General features: G+C 42.4%; 2 protein-coding genes across 3 annotated transcripts in view; one reads left to right on the forward strand and one right to left on the reverse strand.

Annotated features, from left to right (window-relative positions):
* Window positions 1-20,332, forward strand: part of LOC311062363 (Y+L amino acid transporter 2) — a 43,734-nt gene that overhangs the window by 18,591 nt on the left and 4,811 nt on the right. For both annotated transcript variants that reach the window (XM_084081348.1, XM_084081349.1), the window contains exons 5-11: window positions 2,449-2,574; window positions 3,239-3,383; window positions 3,619-3,742; window positions 6,751-6,854; window positions 8,202-8,298; window positions 16,098-16,247; window positions 18,543-18,726. In XM_084081348.1, coding sequence (XP_083937474.1) covers window positions 2,449-2,574; window positions 3,239-3,383; window positions 3,619-3,742; window positions 6,751-6,854; window positions 8,202-8,298; window positions 16,098-16,247; window positions 18,543-18,726 — 930 coding nt within the window. The remainder of the gene's footprint in view (window positions 1-2,448; window positions 2,575-3,238; window positions 3,384-3,618; window positions 3,743-6,750; window positions 6,855-8,201; window positions 8,299-16,097; window positions 16,248-18,542; window positions 18,727-20,332) is intronic.
* LOC311062375 (uncharacterized protein) lies at window positions 12,150-14,645 on the reverse strand. The gene is made up of 3 exons (XM_084081373.1): window positions 14,018-14,645; window positions 13,374-13,436; window positions 12,150-12,678 (listed from the first exon to the last, which is right to left on the reverse strand). The coding sequence occupies exons 1-3, from the start codon at window positions 14,400-14,402 to the stop codon at window positions 12,635-12,637; spliced, it is 492 nt and encodes a 163-aa protein (XP_083937499.1). The 5' UTR covers window positions 14,403-14,645; the 3' UTR covers window positions 12,150-12,634.

Consider the following 20,332-nt stretch of genomic DNA (forward strand, 5'->3'; position numbering starts at 1 on the left):
CAGAAGGGGTGGTGAAGATTTACCCTGAACATCTAGTGCTGAATTATTTAACAGTAGTGAAGGCCTGCAGGCCTGTTGGGAGCCGGTCCGTTCTGGATAACCACTGCCATTGTTGGACTCCACACTTTTGTGGTATTTGTGTTGCTCCATATTGCATAATTCACAGGCGACACCCGGCACTCGCGTTCCATCATTTGCGGTTGACGGGCGTGCAGTAATTTGCATCAGTCACGTCATTGGCGGGCGATGCCCGATGTGAATCTGTGTGTATTTGCATCTTTTATGGATTAAAGTTCTCAGTCGCCACCACTGATTTCAGTCATTTGGATTCCGTAGAAGCCATGCATGTCTTCTATGGAAGCATGTTGCGCAGCGAAAATAGCTACAATCTACAAGCTCTCAATGCGCAATGAGAGCTTGTAGGTACTGCATGGGCTATTTTCGGTTATTATTTTAAGATTGGAGCAAGTGGTCAAACTAGCAATATGTTCAGAAGCATCTTCCATAAAAATCTTAATAGTCTTGGATATTTCATATAAAAGCCTCAATCTGTGATTTCTTTACCTGGTTGGCAGTATGTAGAACAGCAAGAACTATGTTACTAAAACATAATCATTTTATATATTGTGTTAATTGTTTAGGGAACAGCGCTAGTGTGGGGGCTACTTTCACACTGTTTCACAAATTGCACGTTAGAACTTGTCCATATACAAATGATTTTTTTTTCTTCAGTTGTGACATTTTATTTTGCTTTAAGCCATGCGTCTTTGCATCGACACACTCGGCTCTGCATTCCCCCCCCCAGTGGGGATCAGTAATACACACGCCAAATGTGATTGTGTGATTGGTTGAATAGTTCTCGAGATATGCAAAGGATAGACACACATGCAAATCACATGTATGGTTTGTGGAACTTATAGACGGATAGATTTAGTTTCATAAGGATAACATAGTATTATAAAACTACATTGTCTGGCTAACTTGTGGTTATAAAAAAATCCTTAACCACCTAAACCCTATACTTCGCTGACTGGGGTCCCTCAGGGGTCTATACTTCGTCCCCTAATTCTTTTCCCCCTCTACACCACATTTCTTGACTGAAAATAGCTGATCTACAAGCTCGCAACGCATTGCGCACGATGCGTTGTGAGCTTGTAGATCCGCTGTTTCCAGCAACAACAAATTTTTTTTTTTAGCCTTTTCTGCCTTATTGATAGTTCAACTGAAGACTGACAGGAAAGAGGGGGAGAGAGAGAGACGGGGAGAGACACGCAGCAAAGGTCGTCGGGAAAGCATTAGAGCCTAAGTGCCAAGACCCTTAGGCCAGCGGTCCGGGCCTCCTGCAATTTTTTTCCCCAAATGTTAGTCTATCCCTAGCATCCCAGAATAGGGATGCAACTTCATACAGATGAAACGCACGCAAGATTAATTTTCAACAGTTCAATGGGCCAGTCCATGATATAGTAGCTTCTTAAGACTTCTTCCTAAAACCATGTATTGTAGTTTTTACACCAATAAGAGCTCCCACAACTTGATAAAAACGGCTGAGATGTTTTGGACAGGGCCCCTCCCCTGCAAAACTACCGATGAAGACGAAAAGGGACACGTGGCGTTTATCAGCATGTGTGTTAGTAGGTCATACGTACAGACTGTTGGCTAACTGTCAACTGTCGACACATCTGATAACTGGTTCAGCCTGTTTCGCTGGAACAACAAAGCATGTAGGGCTCACCTGCTTCATGTGTTCTAGCCTAGAGGCTATTTTTTTTTTAATCTAAATTTTTATCCCGCGATTTTTGTAACCCATTTTTTTCACCCGGTGCCAAGAGGCTAGCCTAGAGGCTAATCTAATCCCGCTTTGCGTTACATTTTTGCTACCACTTATTGAGGCCGAGCATCCCTATTCTGGGGGAAACTTTCGCCGAAATGCTATTTTCGGCAAAATGGTTTGGTGTATAGAACCAGTACTGAACCAACTCTGTTCTGTTTAAGTAATAATGAAGGGTTTAAGTGGTTACTCTCATGTACGTACTGTATCTGCTGGTCTTATGCTATGTGTATGATATCTTTTGTTTTGTTTTGTTCTCTTTGACAATGCTTCTTTACCGTTGGATTTTTCTCCCTGTTGTCCCTCTCCCCCCTCCTTTTTCTTTCTTTCTAACTTTCTAAAAAATCTAAATTTGAGCTTGAGCAAAAAAATATTTCACCCATTTTTACACCTGTAAACCAGCGTCAAGGTGATTCTTGAAGCACCGTGTGACCCTTTATAAACAATGTTAACTCAATACTGTATATGTAAATATCATTATGTTCAACTCAAACACATCCTGTAAGTAGTACACTGTACTGTAGATGTATCATTAGTCAAATGCTGTCATGTTGTTAACATACGTGTGTGTGTGTGTGTGTGTGTGTGTGTGTGTGTGTGTGTGTGTGTGTGTGTCTCAGGTCTGTTGACGGTTGTGAACTGTATGAAGGTGAAGTGGGGGGCCATCCTGCAGGTGGTCTCCACCGTGGCCAAGGTGTTTGCTCTCATTGTCATCATCGTGGCTGGCATGGTCCGGCTGGGACAAGGTGAGAACGTCTGTCTGTCTGCAACCACAACTGTTCAATCCTACTTCAAGCAGTGGTTCTCAAACAAGAAAAAATATGTTGTGATTTAGATTAGATTAGATTTAGTACATCATTCTACAACTGTTTATACTGTAGGTGGAGAGAGTGTAACCTATGAGCTGAATAGTCATTCGTATTCATTCTCTCATTGAGTTTAACTTCTAGCTTGTGAAATAATAGTGAAATTCAACTATTCCTCATTTTGTTGTGGACCCCCCCCTGGAACCTCCTCACGGGCTGCCGGGGGTCCCTGAACATCACTTTAATCGCAATTATTTGTAGGACAATTAATGGTCAACTTAATAATTCATGATTGTGGCAGTTCACTATGATTTCCTACACCCCACACAACCCATGAACGGCGGTGGAAGTACTCACATTTTTTTACTGAGTAAAAGTATCAATACTGCAATGTAAAAAATACTCTGTTACAAGTATCGAGTAAAGTACAAATACCTCAAAATTTGACTTGAATACAGTACTTGAGTACATGTACTTAGTTACTTTCCAGCACTGCCCATGAACACCCATAACTCACACACTTGTCTCTAAACAGAGGCCTGTGTGGGGAACTGAACTTGTTTTAAAACTCTTCTTGGTGTGTATGCGTGCGTGTGTTTCCTAGGCCACAACCAGAACTTTGAGGACTCGTTCAAAGGGTCCAAGCTGAACCCGGGCGACATGGCTCTGGCTCTGTACTCGGCGCTGTACTCCTACTCTGGCTGGGACACGCTCAACTTCATCACAGAGGAGCTCAAGAACCCAGAGAGGTAAGAACGGCACCGTTCTGTTTCTCACCACCAGTCAATTAGTGAATTCGTCTTTTGAACAAATCAACAGCTGTTGGGCAGAAACCTCTTCTCTCCATATTCAGACTTTTTGTCTGAATAGCATTAACGTCCTGCTTGATCATACTACAGCGTCACGCAGAATCCCTGTGATAGTTGTTTTGTTTTTCTCTGCTGAGTCTTTTTTTTTTGTTCTTCTGCTGTTCTTCCTGTGCAGGAACCTGCCCCTGTCCATCGCCATCTCCATGCCCATCGTCACCATCATCTACATCCTCACCAACGTGGCCTACTACGTCGTCATGGACGCCGACACCGTGCTGGCCAGCGAGGCGGTGGCCGTGGTGAGCATCCCGTCATAAATGTGTAAATGCCTGTCTGTGTTGTGGCTCGGGCTGGCAGGGCTTCCCAAACCGAAGAAAGTTCGGGGAACTTTGGGGCGATACTCGCTGCGGCTCCACTCTGGGTGCTGAACGTTAGACCCACAACTGACTTGCTAACATCAACCTCCCATGTGCTTTGTCTGTCGCCACAAACTGTGAAATCTTTGAGATAATTACGTCACAGTGGACAAAGGGCGTACTACAGCCATTCATTTAACCCATTAAGACCTGAGGCAGATTCTTACTAATGTCTTCTAAATCTAAAAAGGTTTTCTGAAAAACGTATGTTTCTATATCAGTGCTTCTCAAACTTTTTTATGTCAAGGACCCCCAAAATGTATTTGCCCGCCGACCCCCCATTTCAAAATATTTCCTTCCAGGGACCTCCAGAAGAAAATATTTGAGTTAAAAACCCTTTAAAAGAATATAAATAAATGAATTTGCACATTTTCTCAATTTTTCAAAAATAGCAGATCTACAAGCTCATAGCGCGGCACTCGGTGCCGCGCTATGAGCTTGTAGATTTGCTATTTTTGAATAGCCAAAGTGTAAAATAATGCTTTTTAGCTCAAATCAAAAAATGACACAGATGCGTTCCAGGTCTTAAATGGGTTAATTGCGTTCTGGTTGTGTTTGTATTCCCCCAGAGAGGGATAATATAGGTTTGTACCTCCTAACCTCCTCAGACAGCCTTTCTTCAAAACTGTATGTAGCAGACTAGACTACGCAAATAAAACAATATAAATCACGAGCGCATTGAGGATCTGTCCAATCACACACAATGTTTGGCTAGTTAGTGCAAGAACTGCCAGACTGAATGTCTGCAAGACACTGCCGATGATTCCTTTGCCTTGCAATGCCATTGTTGTCCTTATTGACGTTATTGATCCGTGAATCTCTTATAGAACATCATGACTTAACTGTATAGTAGCCAGGGCAGGAATTTCATGGAGGCCATGAAGGCCATGGCCATGGCCTCGATGCCCAGCTGATTCCACTTTTTCTCCTCTGCCGCTTGCCTGTCAATACAGTTTTTTAAACACCAGTGTCTTTTGTTGAGATTCTGAATTGTTAACGCCCCCCCTCTCCCCCGTCTCTCATCCCCATCTTCAAACAAGTCCAGTGGCTCTGACTAGTCCAGAGCATTATGAACGTTTGACGCTGGAGTTTGTACAAATATTGTACATTTGTCAATTATTTTGTACAATTTTTTTTTTCTTTCTCACAAATATATTTCACTGATAGTTATACTATATGTTACAAATAAAATCATCCTTAACCCTTACATTTTATTAATTATTTCTGTGGAATTAAGATCATTGTTTTATTTAATGGACTTCCTTCCCTGGCATTTTACATTTTTGCCCCCCAAAAAAAGGCCAAGTGGCCTTGCCCCTTTAAAATTACAAGATTCCTGACGGTAGCCTAACATTTTCTCTCATTCTTCACCATTCTAACCTGAAGCGGTCTTAAATAAAATACCTCTAACGTTCCTTGCTGAGGCATGGCGGTCAGTCTTGTATTCTCACGGCCGTCTGAGAAGTGACCTTCAAAGCGGTGTTGACATGTGGATGGAAGGCTTAACTCCGGTTAATGAGTCAAGTGACGGCCGGCTTCCGCTGTGCCGCGGGGGGGGGGAATAGCGGTGACCGCTGTCGTCTTTTTGTCAGTGTAAATTAGGGTCCCAGAGATTTATAAAATAAATGGGGGTATGTGACCTAATGTTTATCGTCGCTGTTGGGCAGAAACCTCCCATCTCCATATTCTAACTTTTTAATGTTTTTTTAAAATAAATCAACGCCCTACTTGATCATACTACAGTGTCACATAAAAGCATCAAAAGCAGCAGATCTACAAGCTCAAAACGCGACGCGAAGCGACGCGTTTTGAGCTTGTAGATCTGCTGCTTTTTTGCTACTTAAATTTGATTCTTGAAAAGTAACAGTTTTGGACATATGAGGTTTCCCACCCCCGACAGAGACCATATCAAACTGGAGAGGTCTTTCTTCCGGTGTTCTGGCTGTCAGACGAGACTCCGGTTTTGTCCCCTGTCGTCGTCTGGCCCCTCCGGGGCTGAAAGGTCGCCTCTCCCTGTCAAGGAGGGAGGAAGTCTCCCCTGGCGGGTCTGGGCTCTGACAGCAGGAACACAGGATGAGGATAAGGATGGTTAGCGTTCCTCCCCGTAGGAACAAGCGGTTTAGATGAAGGCTATTAAGGAGCCCTGCTGCGAGCCGAGGATTAAGCTCGATTTGTGCTCCGGCGTACTGGTGGTGTCGCGCCGGCGAAAAACAGCCGAACTACAAGCTCCCACCGCGACGCTGTGTGAGCTTGTGGATCGGCAATTTTTCGCCGCGAATGTTATTAAGGGCCCACTGCCCTTAATAACATAGGAGGTCTACAAGCTCACGGCGGCTCTACAAGAGACCTACACGAGATTGACAAATTGAAGATCTACACGCTCATGGTAAATGGTGCCTTTTATATAGCGCTTTACATAGTTTGTGCATTACATTCACCCATTCATACACCGATGGCGCAGGAAGCCATGCAAGGCACCAACCTGCTCATCGGGAGCAATTAGGGGTTCAGCGTCTTGCTCCAGGACACTTCGACACTAACTCTGGGGGAGCCCGGGATCGAACTGGGAACCTTGCGGTTCCCATCCGGCCCTGAACCACTGCCGCCCCATGGCCGATCTACTAGAGATCTACAAGAGATAGAAAAAATTGCAGATCTACATGTCACATCTACAAGAAAATGGCAGCTCGCAATGCGCCGCACTGTGATTCGTCCTGAGCAGGAGATCGTATTTTTTCCTGCGAAATATATTCAGTGTAGAGCGAAAACACTGGGTGGCTATTATGGAGCCCTGAGGGACACCGATCAACTAAGTATATAGGGTTTAAGTGATTTTAAAATGACATCAGAAGTAAGAGAGGTCATTTAAATGTCTGTGAATGTGTTTGCAGACCTTTGCTGATGATGTGCTGGGCTGGGCTCGCTGGTTCATTCCTCTGTCAGTGGCCATCTCCTGTTACGGAGGACTCAACTCCTCCATCATCGCTGCATCCAGGTCAGTACGCACATATGAACTTTGACCACGATATTTATGAACCAAATGTCTGTATTTGATACAGTATCTCTATATTAGACCCACTTTTGGGTCTCAAAGCCAAAGCCTTTTTATTGGTCATGAGTAAGGTTTTGTGTATTTTTTTTGATTTCCTTGAAAACGAGATGATTCGAGATGATTCAAGGGGTTTATCCTTCTAGTAAAGGTATTAAAAGAAAAAAACTACACATTTTTCAAAATAATTTTAAGAAATTCAAAAAGGAAAAAGATCCATACATTAAAAAAAAAAAAAGAAACGTTTTAAGAAATAGTGTAAATAGCAAAACTACAAGGTCACAACGCATTGCATCACGACATGTTGTGAGCTATGTAAGATCTGCTACTTTCACTAAAGGCCAGACCAAACCAATGCAACTCCTTGCTACTGCCATTGGGGATAATGGTTGCAAGTAGTTGCATGTTGCTATGAGTTGCATTGGTGTGGACTGGCCTTTAAATAGGGCTTGGGTGGTTAATTCATAATGTATTTTTGTACGTTTGGGGAGACACCCGATGTATCTTTAGGGTCTCGAGCTGAAAAAGTTTGGGGAAACTCTGCTAGATGCTAAACTAAGCTTGTAGATATATCTGCTATATTCAGAGTATAAATTAGGCATATGCAGGGTTGAGCTGTAGGGGGTACGGGGGGGTACGGCGTACCCTTAGTTCTGACACTGTGGGAGCTGGGGGCGCGCGTGCACGCACCGTCAGCGGCGGTCTTTAACGCCTTAAAGTTTAAAAACAATAGCCTCTCAAGGTTCGTGCCGTCAGTGGCGAGCCATTCTCAATAGCGTCTACCTGGCTGCTTTGCATAACATTAGGCTACTCGAGAAAAGACACGGACTTGAATTGAATGTGTTACATTCCTCTCACAATGACAGACAACATCTCTGCACTGCAAGGTGTGAAGGGGATCGCTTAGCAGAGGACCCAGTTCTCTGAGACAAGGCAAAGACAAGTTGTCTGATTATTTTAAGTAGGCCTACTTATGTGTGGGTGAGTCTATGTAAAGGGCTTTTATATAAAATTAAAAGGAAAATAAAATAATTAATTTGAAACAAAAATAAAAACAACAAATTAACAATGCAACAATACAACAAAATAATAATACATATGATTACATTAATAATCACATGTTGAATACAGTATTTCAACTAGCACTGAGCTGAGTGGCTATGTGCACACACACGCGCGCGCGTGACGTCATAAAATACAGTACCCTTAGTTCAAAAATCCACAGCTCACCACTGGGCATATGTGTACAGTAGATGCAACTTTCTTGTATTGCCATTGTTTCTCTTCTCCCAGGTTGTTCTTCGTGGGTTCTCGGGAGGGCCACCTGCCCAACATGTTGTCCATGATCCACGTCAAGTGCTTCACCCCCATCCCAGCCCTGCTCTTCAACGTTAGTACCTCATCTTCAACTTTTTACTACGATTTTCCATACATGCCCTACTTTGTCATACAAGAGAGTGGCACAAAAGTAGTGAAAATGGCATATCTATATGAGCTCATAATGCGTTTTATCACACAGCCACTACTCTGAAATCCATAAATTCTCTTTCAAGATTTAGAAATTACCACAAATCATGGCTCCATCTTAACACTAACTGGTCATAGTTGGATAGCCCATTCTGCATTGGATTCTTCTCTAAGGGTACCTTTTGTCCTATATGTGTTGCTCCCAACTTTATATATAAGGATTTATTTGTCTTTGTTTCATGGTTGTTTGTTGTGCATACAACCTGTTTCAACCATGTCTCAAGGTGGACCACAATGGAAACAAGCTTTGGCTTTTTTGTGTATAATCCCACGTTGGCGTTTTCCTAAATAATAACATTGTTGTGATTTCTTTTTTTCTATCTATAGACTTGTGAGCTTGTAGATCGGCTATATTTTCACTATTTTAAAATGTGTTTTTTTTTTTGGGATAATAATCAAAAAAGGAACAGTTTTGGACATAACCCGGCAGTGACAAAATACTTTTATTTCCCTCTATGATGGAATGTGCGTTCACGTAAACACACTCACCGGTAACCCCACAGGCTAATCGGGTCTCTGGCAAGCAGTCAGCAAAGTGTTTACTGGTGCTGTTGTGTTGGGTATTAACCCATTTAAACCGGGAAAGCATCTGTGTAACCACTTTAACCATTATTTTATACTTTGTCTGTTAAAAAAATAGCAGATATACAAGCTCATTTAAATCAAAGAAAGTTTGTGCAAATCTTTGAATATATATATTTTTTAAAGCGAACAAAACTCAAATCTTTGCTTCAGGGGGTCCCTGGAGCAACATATCTTGAGATGGGGGTCCACGACGAAATGCATATAATTGTGGGGGTCCTTGACATGAAAAAGTTGGAGCACCACTGATATAGCAACATACGTTTTTTTCAGAAAACTGTTAGGATTTAGAAGGCATTTTGTAGAATCGGCCTCAGGTCTGAACGGCTTAACCTGGTTACGTGGTGTGGGTGTTTTTAATCTCCACTTGTTTTCCGTGTTCTTTTCTTCCTGAATCTGGCGACATTGTTTTCTCCAACCAGTGGTGTTTCTACAACTTTAGTTTCTCAGAAAGGAATACCAGCACTCCCTTTAATCCATTTAGGATATCTTGTTTATTATAGTCTTTCACCCCCAGCAGCAGCTCAAATGACGGACGTTTGGGCCCACAGGCCTTCCTCAGCAACTATTTCTGCCTGAACCGTGCACCCCATACACAGTTTTTACAACTTTAACCACATGGACCCCCAGCATCCATATTCTAAGGGGGGACATTAGCCAGAAATTGCAGAGGAGACTCATTGTGAGCTTGTAGATCGGCTATTTGGTGTAGACTGAAAAAAGGTGGTCCATGTACAGAGCCAATTCAGTCTCTGTTTTAAGGGGTTAACCCATTTAGACCTGAGGCCGATTCTAAAAAACGGCTTCCAAATCCTAACCTGAAATAAACTTCAAATCTGTATTCAAAAATACATTTTAATTAATGTTGCTATATACAGTATATATAGCAACAACTAATTTGACACTGATGCTGTGCCGGCTTGAAAGGTGAAAGATGGTTAACTCTTTGACTGCCAGAGTGATAGTGTAATAGTGTGCCACCACTGCCAGAGAAAAAGAGCGATTTTACTTGCACCTTTTGAAAAATCATGGAATTTTCTCTGTGACCTCCGTCCTCACGGACATCGCCTCATTGCACGCACAGGGTTGTCGTAGTAGAGGGGGAAAAAAAGTATCCGCACGGGGTAATCCCTTGCACAGCTGTGGCCGTTTGAATCCAGCTTGTTTTTGCCGTAAAGCAAGAGGAACGGAGATATTGACATTCTTCCATAGAAATAAACAAACAAGCCGTTTTTTTGCCAGACCCAAGGGGTCTGGCTTACATGAGGCTTTGTACCTGTTTTCTCCATACATGGGCATGCCCCCTTTGTCCTTAGGCCCCAGCCATAAAAGTCTGTCCCCCTTTCGTCCATATATGGGCATACACAGGCTGACACGTCATGTGAAGTCCGGCTTTTAAAAGTCTGTCCCCCTTTCGTCCATACATGGGCATAGACACTTGGGCATCTGCCGGGTCTGGCAGAACCAGGTCTCCTGGTCTTGTTTTTGAGTGGTGCCAACCACTCCTATATCTGGCTTTGTCCGTGTGTCCGTATGTATATATGTATGTCTGTCCAATAAACAAACATCGATGACAACATCAATACGGGGTCAATACGGGGCTCATCAAAGGCACCACTCTCTTCACACAGGGTGTGATTTTTTACTTCCGGGTCAATTCCGGGTCTGACTTCACCTGGCAGTGAAAGCATTATTCATACGGTTGACAACAGTGCCATGTGGTGGAAAACTGACGACACAAAATCTTGTGTTTCTCAACGACGACAGGCCTTAGAAGAAGTCTTGTCGGTGGCAGGCAAACAGTTAATATGAATGGGGGAAAAACACCTGTGGGTACAAACCCTGCTTGTAACTGACAGCTCTTGTCTTGTTCTGAGAGATGACCCATTATGTAACTGTTCTGAGAGATGGCCCATTATGTAAACTGTTCTGAGAGACGGCCCATTATGTAATTTTGATCTAAAATGTATTCATCTCTTTGGGGCTGATAATTGGACCATCTATGGTTCCGTTGTTGCATCTCTGTTTAACACATTCCCTGCCAGAGGGGTTTTTCAGAAAAGGTTCCCTCAGTGCCAGGGATTTTGACCATTCTGACTAATATTTGAGGACACACAGGACATTTTGTGCTATGACTATGAACACATAGAATATCTCAAAATAAAGCTTAGAATCTCTTCTTTCATCTGAAAGAAAAAGTGAGTTTCTAGCATGTTCTGTTCTTTAGCTAGAGGTAGTTGAATACAGCTTGCTTTCACCAAAAAATGACATTTTTTTTCTTAGATTCAGAGATATAAGCGATTTAGTAAAATAAACACGTTTAGAGTCATAAAAATCTTTGAGGACACACAGAACATTTTGTGCTAGGACTATGAACACATGGAATATCTCAAAATAAAGCTTAGAATCTCTTCTTTCATCTGAAAGAAAAAGTGAGTTTATAGCATGTTCTGTTTTTTAGCTAGAGGTAGTTGAATACAGCTTGTTTTCACCAAAAACTGTCCTTTGTTCTTGGATTCAGAGTTTTAGTGAAAGAAACACGTTTAGACATAAAAAATGATTTCAAGTCTTTGACGTTTATTTTTTGCCTTCATTGACATCAGTCATGTAAACAATACTTTATAAAAAATAAAAATAAACTGCTTTAGATTCAGAGATATAAGCGATTTAGTAAAATAAACACGTTTAGAGTCATAAAAATCTTTGGGGACACACAGAATGTTTTGTGCTAGGACTATGAACACATGGAATATCTCAAAATAAAGCTTAGAATCTCTTCTTTCATCTGGGAAAAAAAGTAAGTTTATAGCATGTTCTGTTTTTTAGCTAGAGGTAGTTGCATACAGCTTTCTCTTGGATTCAGAGTTTTAGTGAAAGAAACACGTTTAGACATAAAAAATGATTTCAAGTCTTTGACGTTTATTTTTCGCCTTCATTGACATCAGTCATGTAAACAATACTTTATTTTAAAAAAACTGCTTTTGAACACATTTTATCACATGGCATATCAAGTGCAACACAGCTCAAAGTCTTTCTTTTCAAAGTAATAAAGAGAGAGAGTGTGTGTGTGTGTGTGTGTGTGTGTGTGTGTGTGTGTGTGTGTGGGGGTGTGTGTGTGTGTGTGTGCTCAATTGTTACAGGGTTATATTGTAGAGATTGCTATTGTAGAGGTTGTCCATCCACAATCGGTATCCTTCACCTGCAAGGCCTCCTAGCAGGTAGGTGACGGTATCCGGGATGGAACACTTGATGCCACAGTCTGGCTTCATGTTGTGAAGATAGCCGGTCGTTGAGTCACAGAGCATATAAGATTTGATGCCATACTTATCGGGTCTTTAGAAGGAGTGTCATTGAAGTGAAGATTGCTCCAAATCAACTGGAAGCGGTTCCTGCTCATGGTCCTGCCGAAGAACGGTGTTACTAGGTTCTCATCGGTTGACCAGTAGTGTGAAAGCTCAGGTTTGGAAACAAGCCCAGACAGAAACAGCAGCCCCAGGAAACGCTTCAGCTCTACAACGGTCAATGCTGTCCAACGCTTTCCTCTGGCATGTGGCTTCTCTGAAAGTCTCTGCTTAGCATATGAGTTGGTTTGGTTGCATATCTCCTGGAGCAGAACATCAGGCAGGAGTAGCTGTAGAAAGTCGGCAGGGCTGTCGGATAGCTGTAAATATACATACACAAAATACCAATTTAGACTTTTAGCAAACACTCGTATCCAGACAGAGCGACTAAAAATAGCAGATCTACAAACTCACAAAGAGCTTGTAGATCTGCTATTTTTATAAGGCATCCGACAATAGAACATAGTAAATATATAGCCTACATTATCATCATTCATAATCAGACAGAGTGTGTTGGTGGTGCTACAGTGTTGTGTGTGAATCTATAGTCAGTCCAATTCAGATCAACACACAGGGGGGCTGTGTGCACATGCATCCCCCTCCAAAAAAAAAGAATAAAAAGAGCAGATCTACAAACTCACAACGAGCTTGTAGATCTGCTATTTGTTATGGCACCACACACATGCATGATAAATATATAGCCTACATGTACCATTGTTTTGTGGGGTTTTAGCAATTGTATAAGGCATCACACAATAGAACATAGTAAATATATACTGTAGGCTACATTATCATCCTTCATAATCAGACTGTGTCCCCATGTTGTGTGTGAATCTACTGTCAGTCCAATTCAGATCAAAGAGGATTTTGAAAAGGTTTGTTGACATGAACTGGACATTTTTTATGGCACCACACACATGCATGGTAAATATATAGGCTACATGTACCATTGTTCTGTGGGGTTTTAGCAATTTTGTATTCCTGTGTACAAGTGTCATACAGAAAAAGTTCTTACCTCTGCTAGATGGTCTGGCCAGGGTTGTCCGGCCATCCTCCACATCCTCAACCATGTCAAAGTCTGAAATGAAATATCAAATACTTGGTAAATATTATGAAGATCAAATCAATTTAGGTATTTAGCAAACACTCTTATCCAGACAGAGTGACTTACAATAAAGCACACCTGCCTACTCCCCCATAAAAATAGCAGATCTACAAACTCACAACGAGCTTGTAGATCTGCTATTTTTATAGACAAGGTCAGAGGAGAGTGCTTTGTGCACCTGCATCCCCCTACAAAAAAAAAGAATAAAAATAGCAGCCATCTACAAGCTCACAAGCTTGTGGATCTGCTATTTTTATGAGGCATCACTCACCAGCACAGTAAATATATAGGCTAACATCATAATCAGAGACGGTGTCCCCATGCTACTCTGTGTGTGTGTGTGTGTGTGTGTGTGTGTGTGTGTGTGTGTGTGTGTGTGTGTGTGTGTGTGTGTGTGTGTGTGTGTGTGTGTGTGTGTGTGTGTGTGTGTGTGTGTGTGTGTGTGTGTGTGTGTGTGTGTGTGTGTGTGTGTGTCTCTTATAACTTATAAGCAGACCTGGCAACAACTTCTCGTGTCTAGTCCACCAAACACACACAATAAAAAATAATCTTACCACTGCTGAAGTGAGCTCCGGGCTCCGGACGGGTCCTGCCGCTCCGACGAACACCATCGGTCGGTACCGCGGCAGTAGATGGGCCCGCTGCGGCCGTAGTAGAGGTCGCCCCCACTAACTGTTGCTCGTCCTCCCCGTCCACCGGAGTAGATGGGCCCGTTGCGGGCGTAGTAGAGGTCGCCCCCACTAACTGTTGCTCGTCCTCCCCGTCCACCGGAGTAGATGGGCCCAATCCCAGTAACTGGCGTAACCGCTTCTTATCGTCCACAAGCGGCGCTGGTTGTGCCCCAGTAGCCCGAGTCATCAACGACTCCAACAGTGTCTGCTGGCGTAGCGAACCGGTCACTTGTTTGGCGCCCCTGTTTGAGTTTTTTTTTGCCCTCATATTATCACAGAGAGAGACAGTATTATCTTATACTACGCTATATCTGATCTCCTCTTTTCTTTTCTTCTCCTCTCCCGATCACTATAACTGACCTCTCCTCTCCTCTCTGCTCCGCTCTCCGACCACACCAAATGATCTCTCCTCTTCTCCCCGATAACTACAAGCTTTTCTCCTCTCTCTCCGACCACACTACACCAAATGATCTCCTCTCCTCTCCTCTCCTCTCCTCTCCTCTCCTCTCTGATCCTCTCTTCTCCTCTCTTCTCTCGACTGAAATAAAACTAAAAACTAAAAAACTAAAACTAAACTAAAGACACTCAAACGCTCACACTTTCTAACACACTCTCACACACACACACACACACACACACACTCTCTCAATCACTAACTGACTCACAAACTGTCTCACACACTCACTGACCTGTCTCAAAAATAATTTTAACTCTATTGCTGTTACCAACCCCCACTCTTTTCACTCCGATCACCGTCACTCTCTGTCTCTCTCAAATGTTTGGGCGCAATGGCCGATGCTGCACTACCGTCTCCATTTTGTCACATTTGGGCAAACAGCTGTTTGTGATCAGCTGACTGATCACGTGTTTTTTCGGTTAACCCCTTCATCTACAGGTCCAATATTAACGCACAGGCTGCGCAACAGTGTAATATACAGTAAATCAATGAAAAAACACATTCACGGTTTAAACCGTGAATGAGCCCGTGGCAGGTAAAGGGGTACATTTTGATTCACGAGTAGAACCGTGGATAGTAGGTAATGTGTTAAGCACGATAACTAGATAACTATAACGATAATTATGTGAGCATGATGTACAATACACTCTGTAAACGCTGTCGCCAAACGTGCTGCGCAGTCTGGCGGTGTCAGAGCCCACAAAGAGGGAGATCTGAGTGCTGAACGATGCATCCGATGGGAGATATGGATAATCTGACTCTGATTATTGATTACAAGGAGGTGAGATAGTTGTGCCCTACCTGAGCTAATGACAGTTCATAATAGTCTCATCTACATTAATAACAAAACTTTGCGAGTGACAGATAGCATCCCAGATGTCCGTGGGAATTTGAATGGCTGTCAATGCTTCTACCGTTCATAAGAATCACGACTACACTTGTCGTTATAGTTGTGGTGTGGACGCTGCCATCCGTTTGAGTTGGAAGAATTTAAAAAATGTTTATAGTTGTCATCGGTATCGTGCTTGGAGTAAATGGCCCTTAAGTAAAGTAACAATCATCATTGTCGTATTGCCTTTATGTGAGTATAATGTGGAATAATGAGCTCCCCACTTTGTAGCTTTGTTGCTTGCATTTCGTACCGTTTGCCGATCTTACTGTTTAAATTATATGATGTTTTTGGAATTCATTCTGCACGTATTTCTGAACGTAACATATTGTGAGCATGTGTAGATTGGCTCAGAGCTACTGCCTGAACACCAAAAGCCTAACATCCCCCCTCGCCTATAGTGTAAATTCCCATTTACACTATTGGTTAAGACGTTTGACTTAAGTGTTCGTTCCCGCACGGGAAAACAGGGTTAGAATCCCGGGCGTTAAACATATTTTGTATACATACTGTATACGTTTTTTTCATAATTTAGTGCACAATTGGAATGTGTAGAAAGTAAAATGGCCATGTACTGAACATGGTTCTTACATTCTGTGTATTTGTGTATTTCCCAGGGTGTCATGTCTCTGATCTACCTGTGCGTGCGAGACGTCTTCAAGCTCATCAACTACTTCAGTTTCAACTACTGGCTGTTCATTGGTCTGTCCATCTGCAGTCAGATATACCTGCGCTTCAAAGCCCCCAACATGCACCGACCTGTCAAGGTACGCTCGCACGCCATCTATAGCACAGTTGTACTGTGTAACTTTTTCAATTAAACACAAGTTCCTTTTGATATCGTTGCTGTCGGGCAGAAACCTCTTATCTCCATATGTCAACCTTTTTTGTGTTTTTTCGTAAATGAATGCCCTACTTGAGCATACTACAGCATCACACAAAACCATCAAAAGTAGCAAATCTAGAAGCTCGTAGCGTGAAGCGACGCGTTTTGAGCTTGTCGATCTGCTACTTTTGCTATTTTTGAATTTTAATCCAGAAAAGTAACAGTTTTGGACATATGAGGGTTATTCCCGACAGACTATATAATCTTTCAATGGCCGATTTTTCATGATTTTTTAACAACTTCTCTAAATGATATTAAACGCATAAAATAAAGGGTAAGATAGAAGATTATTTTCACATCACGGTTTACAGGTGTAAAGAAGTGGGTGAAATTATGATTTCCATGCGCACTCCATCATAGTAATCATATTCTGTGAGAGGACAGGGGTAGAATGAGAGCAGAAGAGAAAAGAGAAAGAAACATTAAGCAGAAACGCGTAAAATAATTTAAAAAAAAGATATATCCATATAGAGTATGTACTAGGTACTGTATGTACATGATGTTTAGAACATTAGCATAATGTGCAGGTGTGTACAGTACCTAACAAGTCGCCATGAGGCGGGGTAAAAAAGTAACAGCAGGGACAGTGTAGTACTTAAGGTGCTGTTCAATAGACCAGTTTGTGCAACAGGAAAGGTAAAAGCCACATATTTCACATACCGGTAGTTAAAACCACCTCGGGTGAAACTATGCCAGGTAGAATTGGCATAGGGAAGTGTGAATGTAATCTACATGGAACCAACATAGGGAGGCTAAACCAACCTAAGGGGAAGTAGTCCGGTCTGGCGACAGACGGTGTCAATGCCTTGTTCAACAGTCTCATTGTAGCTTGGTAGAAACCGTTCAGAAATGTAGTTTAGATATGTGTGTGATTGAGGGAGAGGACAGTGAAACGGAAAGAGGTGAAGGAAGAGTGCAGGCAGAGTAGAACGGATGGAGGAAAGTGTCAGGAGTGATTTGTGACTGAAGGGTACCCGGCAAGAGTGAGAGGGAAGCTGTATAAAATGGTAGTGAGAACAGCCATGCTGTGTGGCTTGGAAACGGTGGCACTGACGAAAGGACTGTAGGAGGCAGGGGTGGAGGTGGCAGAATTGAAGATGCTGCCGTTCTCATTAGGAGTGACAAGGAGGGACAAGCTCAGAAAGGACTGGAGTTTAGAGCAGTGGTTTTCAACCCATTATGTATTTGGCATTTGAGCCATCGACCACTGTTTGATGAGATTTAACCTCTCAATCCAAGACTTAGAATATTTATCGTATCGTTGGATACGATTTTGTCCACAATTTCTCATGCCGTATTAATGTGGTACCATAGGAGAGATAACAGGCCAATGTTCATCAATCAAAATAACAATTATTTTATAATAACAATTTAACTCTTTAGAGCGTAAAATGAAACCAAATGGACCCATAAGGGTCTCAAGAATTACAAATCTAATAAGGGTCCATTTGGTTACCAACTCAACATCATTTAGCTGGGGACCACCTGGAACCCCCTCAAGGACACTGGGGTTGAGAGCCACTGGATTATTAGAGGATCAGCCCAGGTTAGAAGATTTGGGGATAAAGCAAGGGAGGCAAGGTTTGGACATGTGTAGAGAAGGGGTGATGGGGTACATTGGAAGAAGGATGCTGTGTCGTGTTTACGAGCTTTCGAACTTGCTTTTGTGTGAAGCTGTAGTATGATCAACTGGGGGCGTTGATTTACGAAAAAACACAAAAAGTGTTGATGGCGTCATAATGGCTGATTTTACACTTGGTTTGTATGCTGAAAATAGCCGATCTACAAGCTCGCGACGCGTTGTGAGCTTGTAGATCTGCTATTTTCAGAGGGCAGCATCCGAGCGCAACCAAACATAAAATGACTTGTCTTTTAGTTCTACTGGATCTCCTCTCCACTAGTCCCTCACTAACATGTCTAGTTTTTATTTGCTGACGAAATTGTCAATATATTTGTTATTTTTATATTTAGTATCGTTAGTATAGTTTTAGTCATCATAGCTTAGCTTTTAATTACCTTTTATTTAGCTTTCGTCAGTGAATTTTTTTTTCGACTAACATTTTTCGTTTTTAGTCGACGAAATCAACACTGACAAACCGGTGGGTCTTTGAAATTGAAAAGTTTGAGAGTCAACTGACCCCGAACTTTCCCCTCCTCTCCCCCTCCTCCTCTGCAGCTGTCGCTGTTCTTCCCGATCATGTACTGCCTGTGCAGCGTGTTCCTGGTGGTGGTCCCGCTCTACAGCGACACCATCAACTCCCTGGTGGGCATCGGCGTGGCGCTGTCCGGAGCGCCCGTCTACTACATCTGCATCCACCTGCCGCCCAGCTCCAGACCGGCCTGCATGCGCAAACTGCTGGGTGAGATGACGTCACCGCCGTCGGGTTACCACCGGCCATTTTGTCTTTTTTGTTTCTGAAACTCAAGATTTGTTTGTGTGGTTCGAATCCTGGGCGTTTCATTTGCTTGTTCAGTTAAGCACTTAACCTTAGCCAGAGGCTATACACTGTAGCTATTTGGGCATTCTTGGAATCGAAACGTTTGGGAACGCCTAGCATAAGGCATGGTCTCTATGATGTCCCGTAGTAGACCACTGCTTATTGCTGTCTTTTCACACATACTGCACAACACATTTTGACAGTGGGAATAGGCTCAATGCACAGCAGCCATATTGGAAAGAAATTGGGCCTCTTGCCCTCTTCTAATTCATTAAGGCTCTGTTCTATTCTGGTCAAATAGAGTCAGGGTGCTGATATTGTGCGTGTTGGCTCACTGTAAAACACTCTGCTACACCAGTGGGTCTCAAAGTGTGGTCCAGGGACCCTCATGGTTCCTTGAGTGGGTTCCAAATGGCCCCTTATGCATGCGTAACTCTGAGAGTGTACAAATTGAACCAAATGGACCCGTAAGGGTCCATTTGGTTCCATTTGTGCAAAGTACTATAGTCATAAAACTTCATTCTATTGCAGTACGTTGTAGCATAAACCCAATTTCCATACATTCCAATTTCTGACTTTTTGCCAATTGTCAGATCAATACCATAGTCTAAAAACTTCAGGGGTTTTGCCAATTGTCTAATATAAATACTACAGGTTTTAAAAAACATAATTCAGACTTTTTTTTGGTGCCAATTGTCAGATATAAATTTGGACAGTTTTCACTGTGTAATTTCAGCGTTAAACCAATATGCAGGATGTGACTGAATATCACTCATGTCAGACTGCATTCATGCTTTACCCTCCACCTTTAGCAGAGACTTTAAGTGAACAGTCATTTGCTCTCAGAGTTATGGTGTTTCTTGAAATAAAAGTTCAAGAACCACTGTGCTACACTAAATGAAACAGAGCCTTAATTAGTATTGGTAAGACCTTTTGAAGGAAGTAAGTAAGAGGCCCGATTTCTTTCCCATATGGCTGCTGTGCATAGAGCCTGTTTTTTAGTCAGGACTTCAACACATATTTGTAAGTATTGGGTCAGGGAATTTCAAATCATACATAAGTCAGACTAATCTGTGTCTGACTTACAGTATACTGTAACACTGGCTCATTGTCCAGCATACCTAAACTATGTTGTCGTTGCCCTTCAAAAGTTAAGCTTTCTGCCTTCAAATCCAGCACACATGCAGGTTTCTGTAGCATAAAGATTATAGAGTGAGCATATACTGTAAAGCATGAGAACGTTATTCACGCGTGGAGTAAACGGTCTAAACGCACATAATGCTATTAGCTTAATGCGGAACGTTGCCACTAGAAAACAGTCTTTGGCTGTTCTTACAGTGCCATGATTTTGGTGCTTATTCTGTTTTCTGTTTGTCTAAGGACTCAGCATTACTTCTCTAGACCACCTGATATGGTTAACGTGCGAGGATGTCTTGCCTGTGTATTTTCACATTCTAATCTGCAAGCAAAACGGGTGAATAGAAACAGACTGGACTTTGGAACATTGAATCATGTCACAAATAAATTG

Source organism: Gymnoscopelus microlampas (assembly GCF_963454915.1).
Source record: "Gymnoscopelus microlampas genome assembly, chromosome: 15".
NCBI lineage: Eukaryota > Metazoa > Chordata > Actinopteri > Myctophiformes > Myctophidae > Gymnoscopelus > Gymnoscopelus microlampas.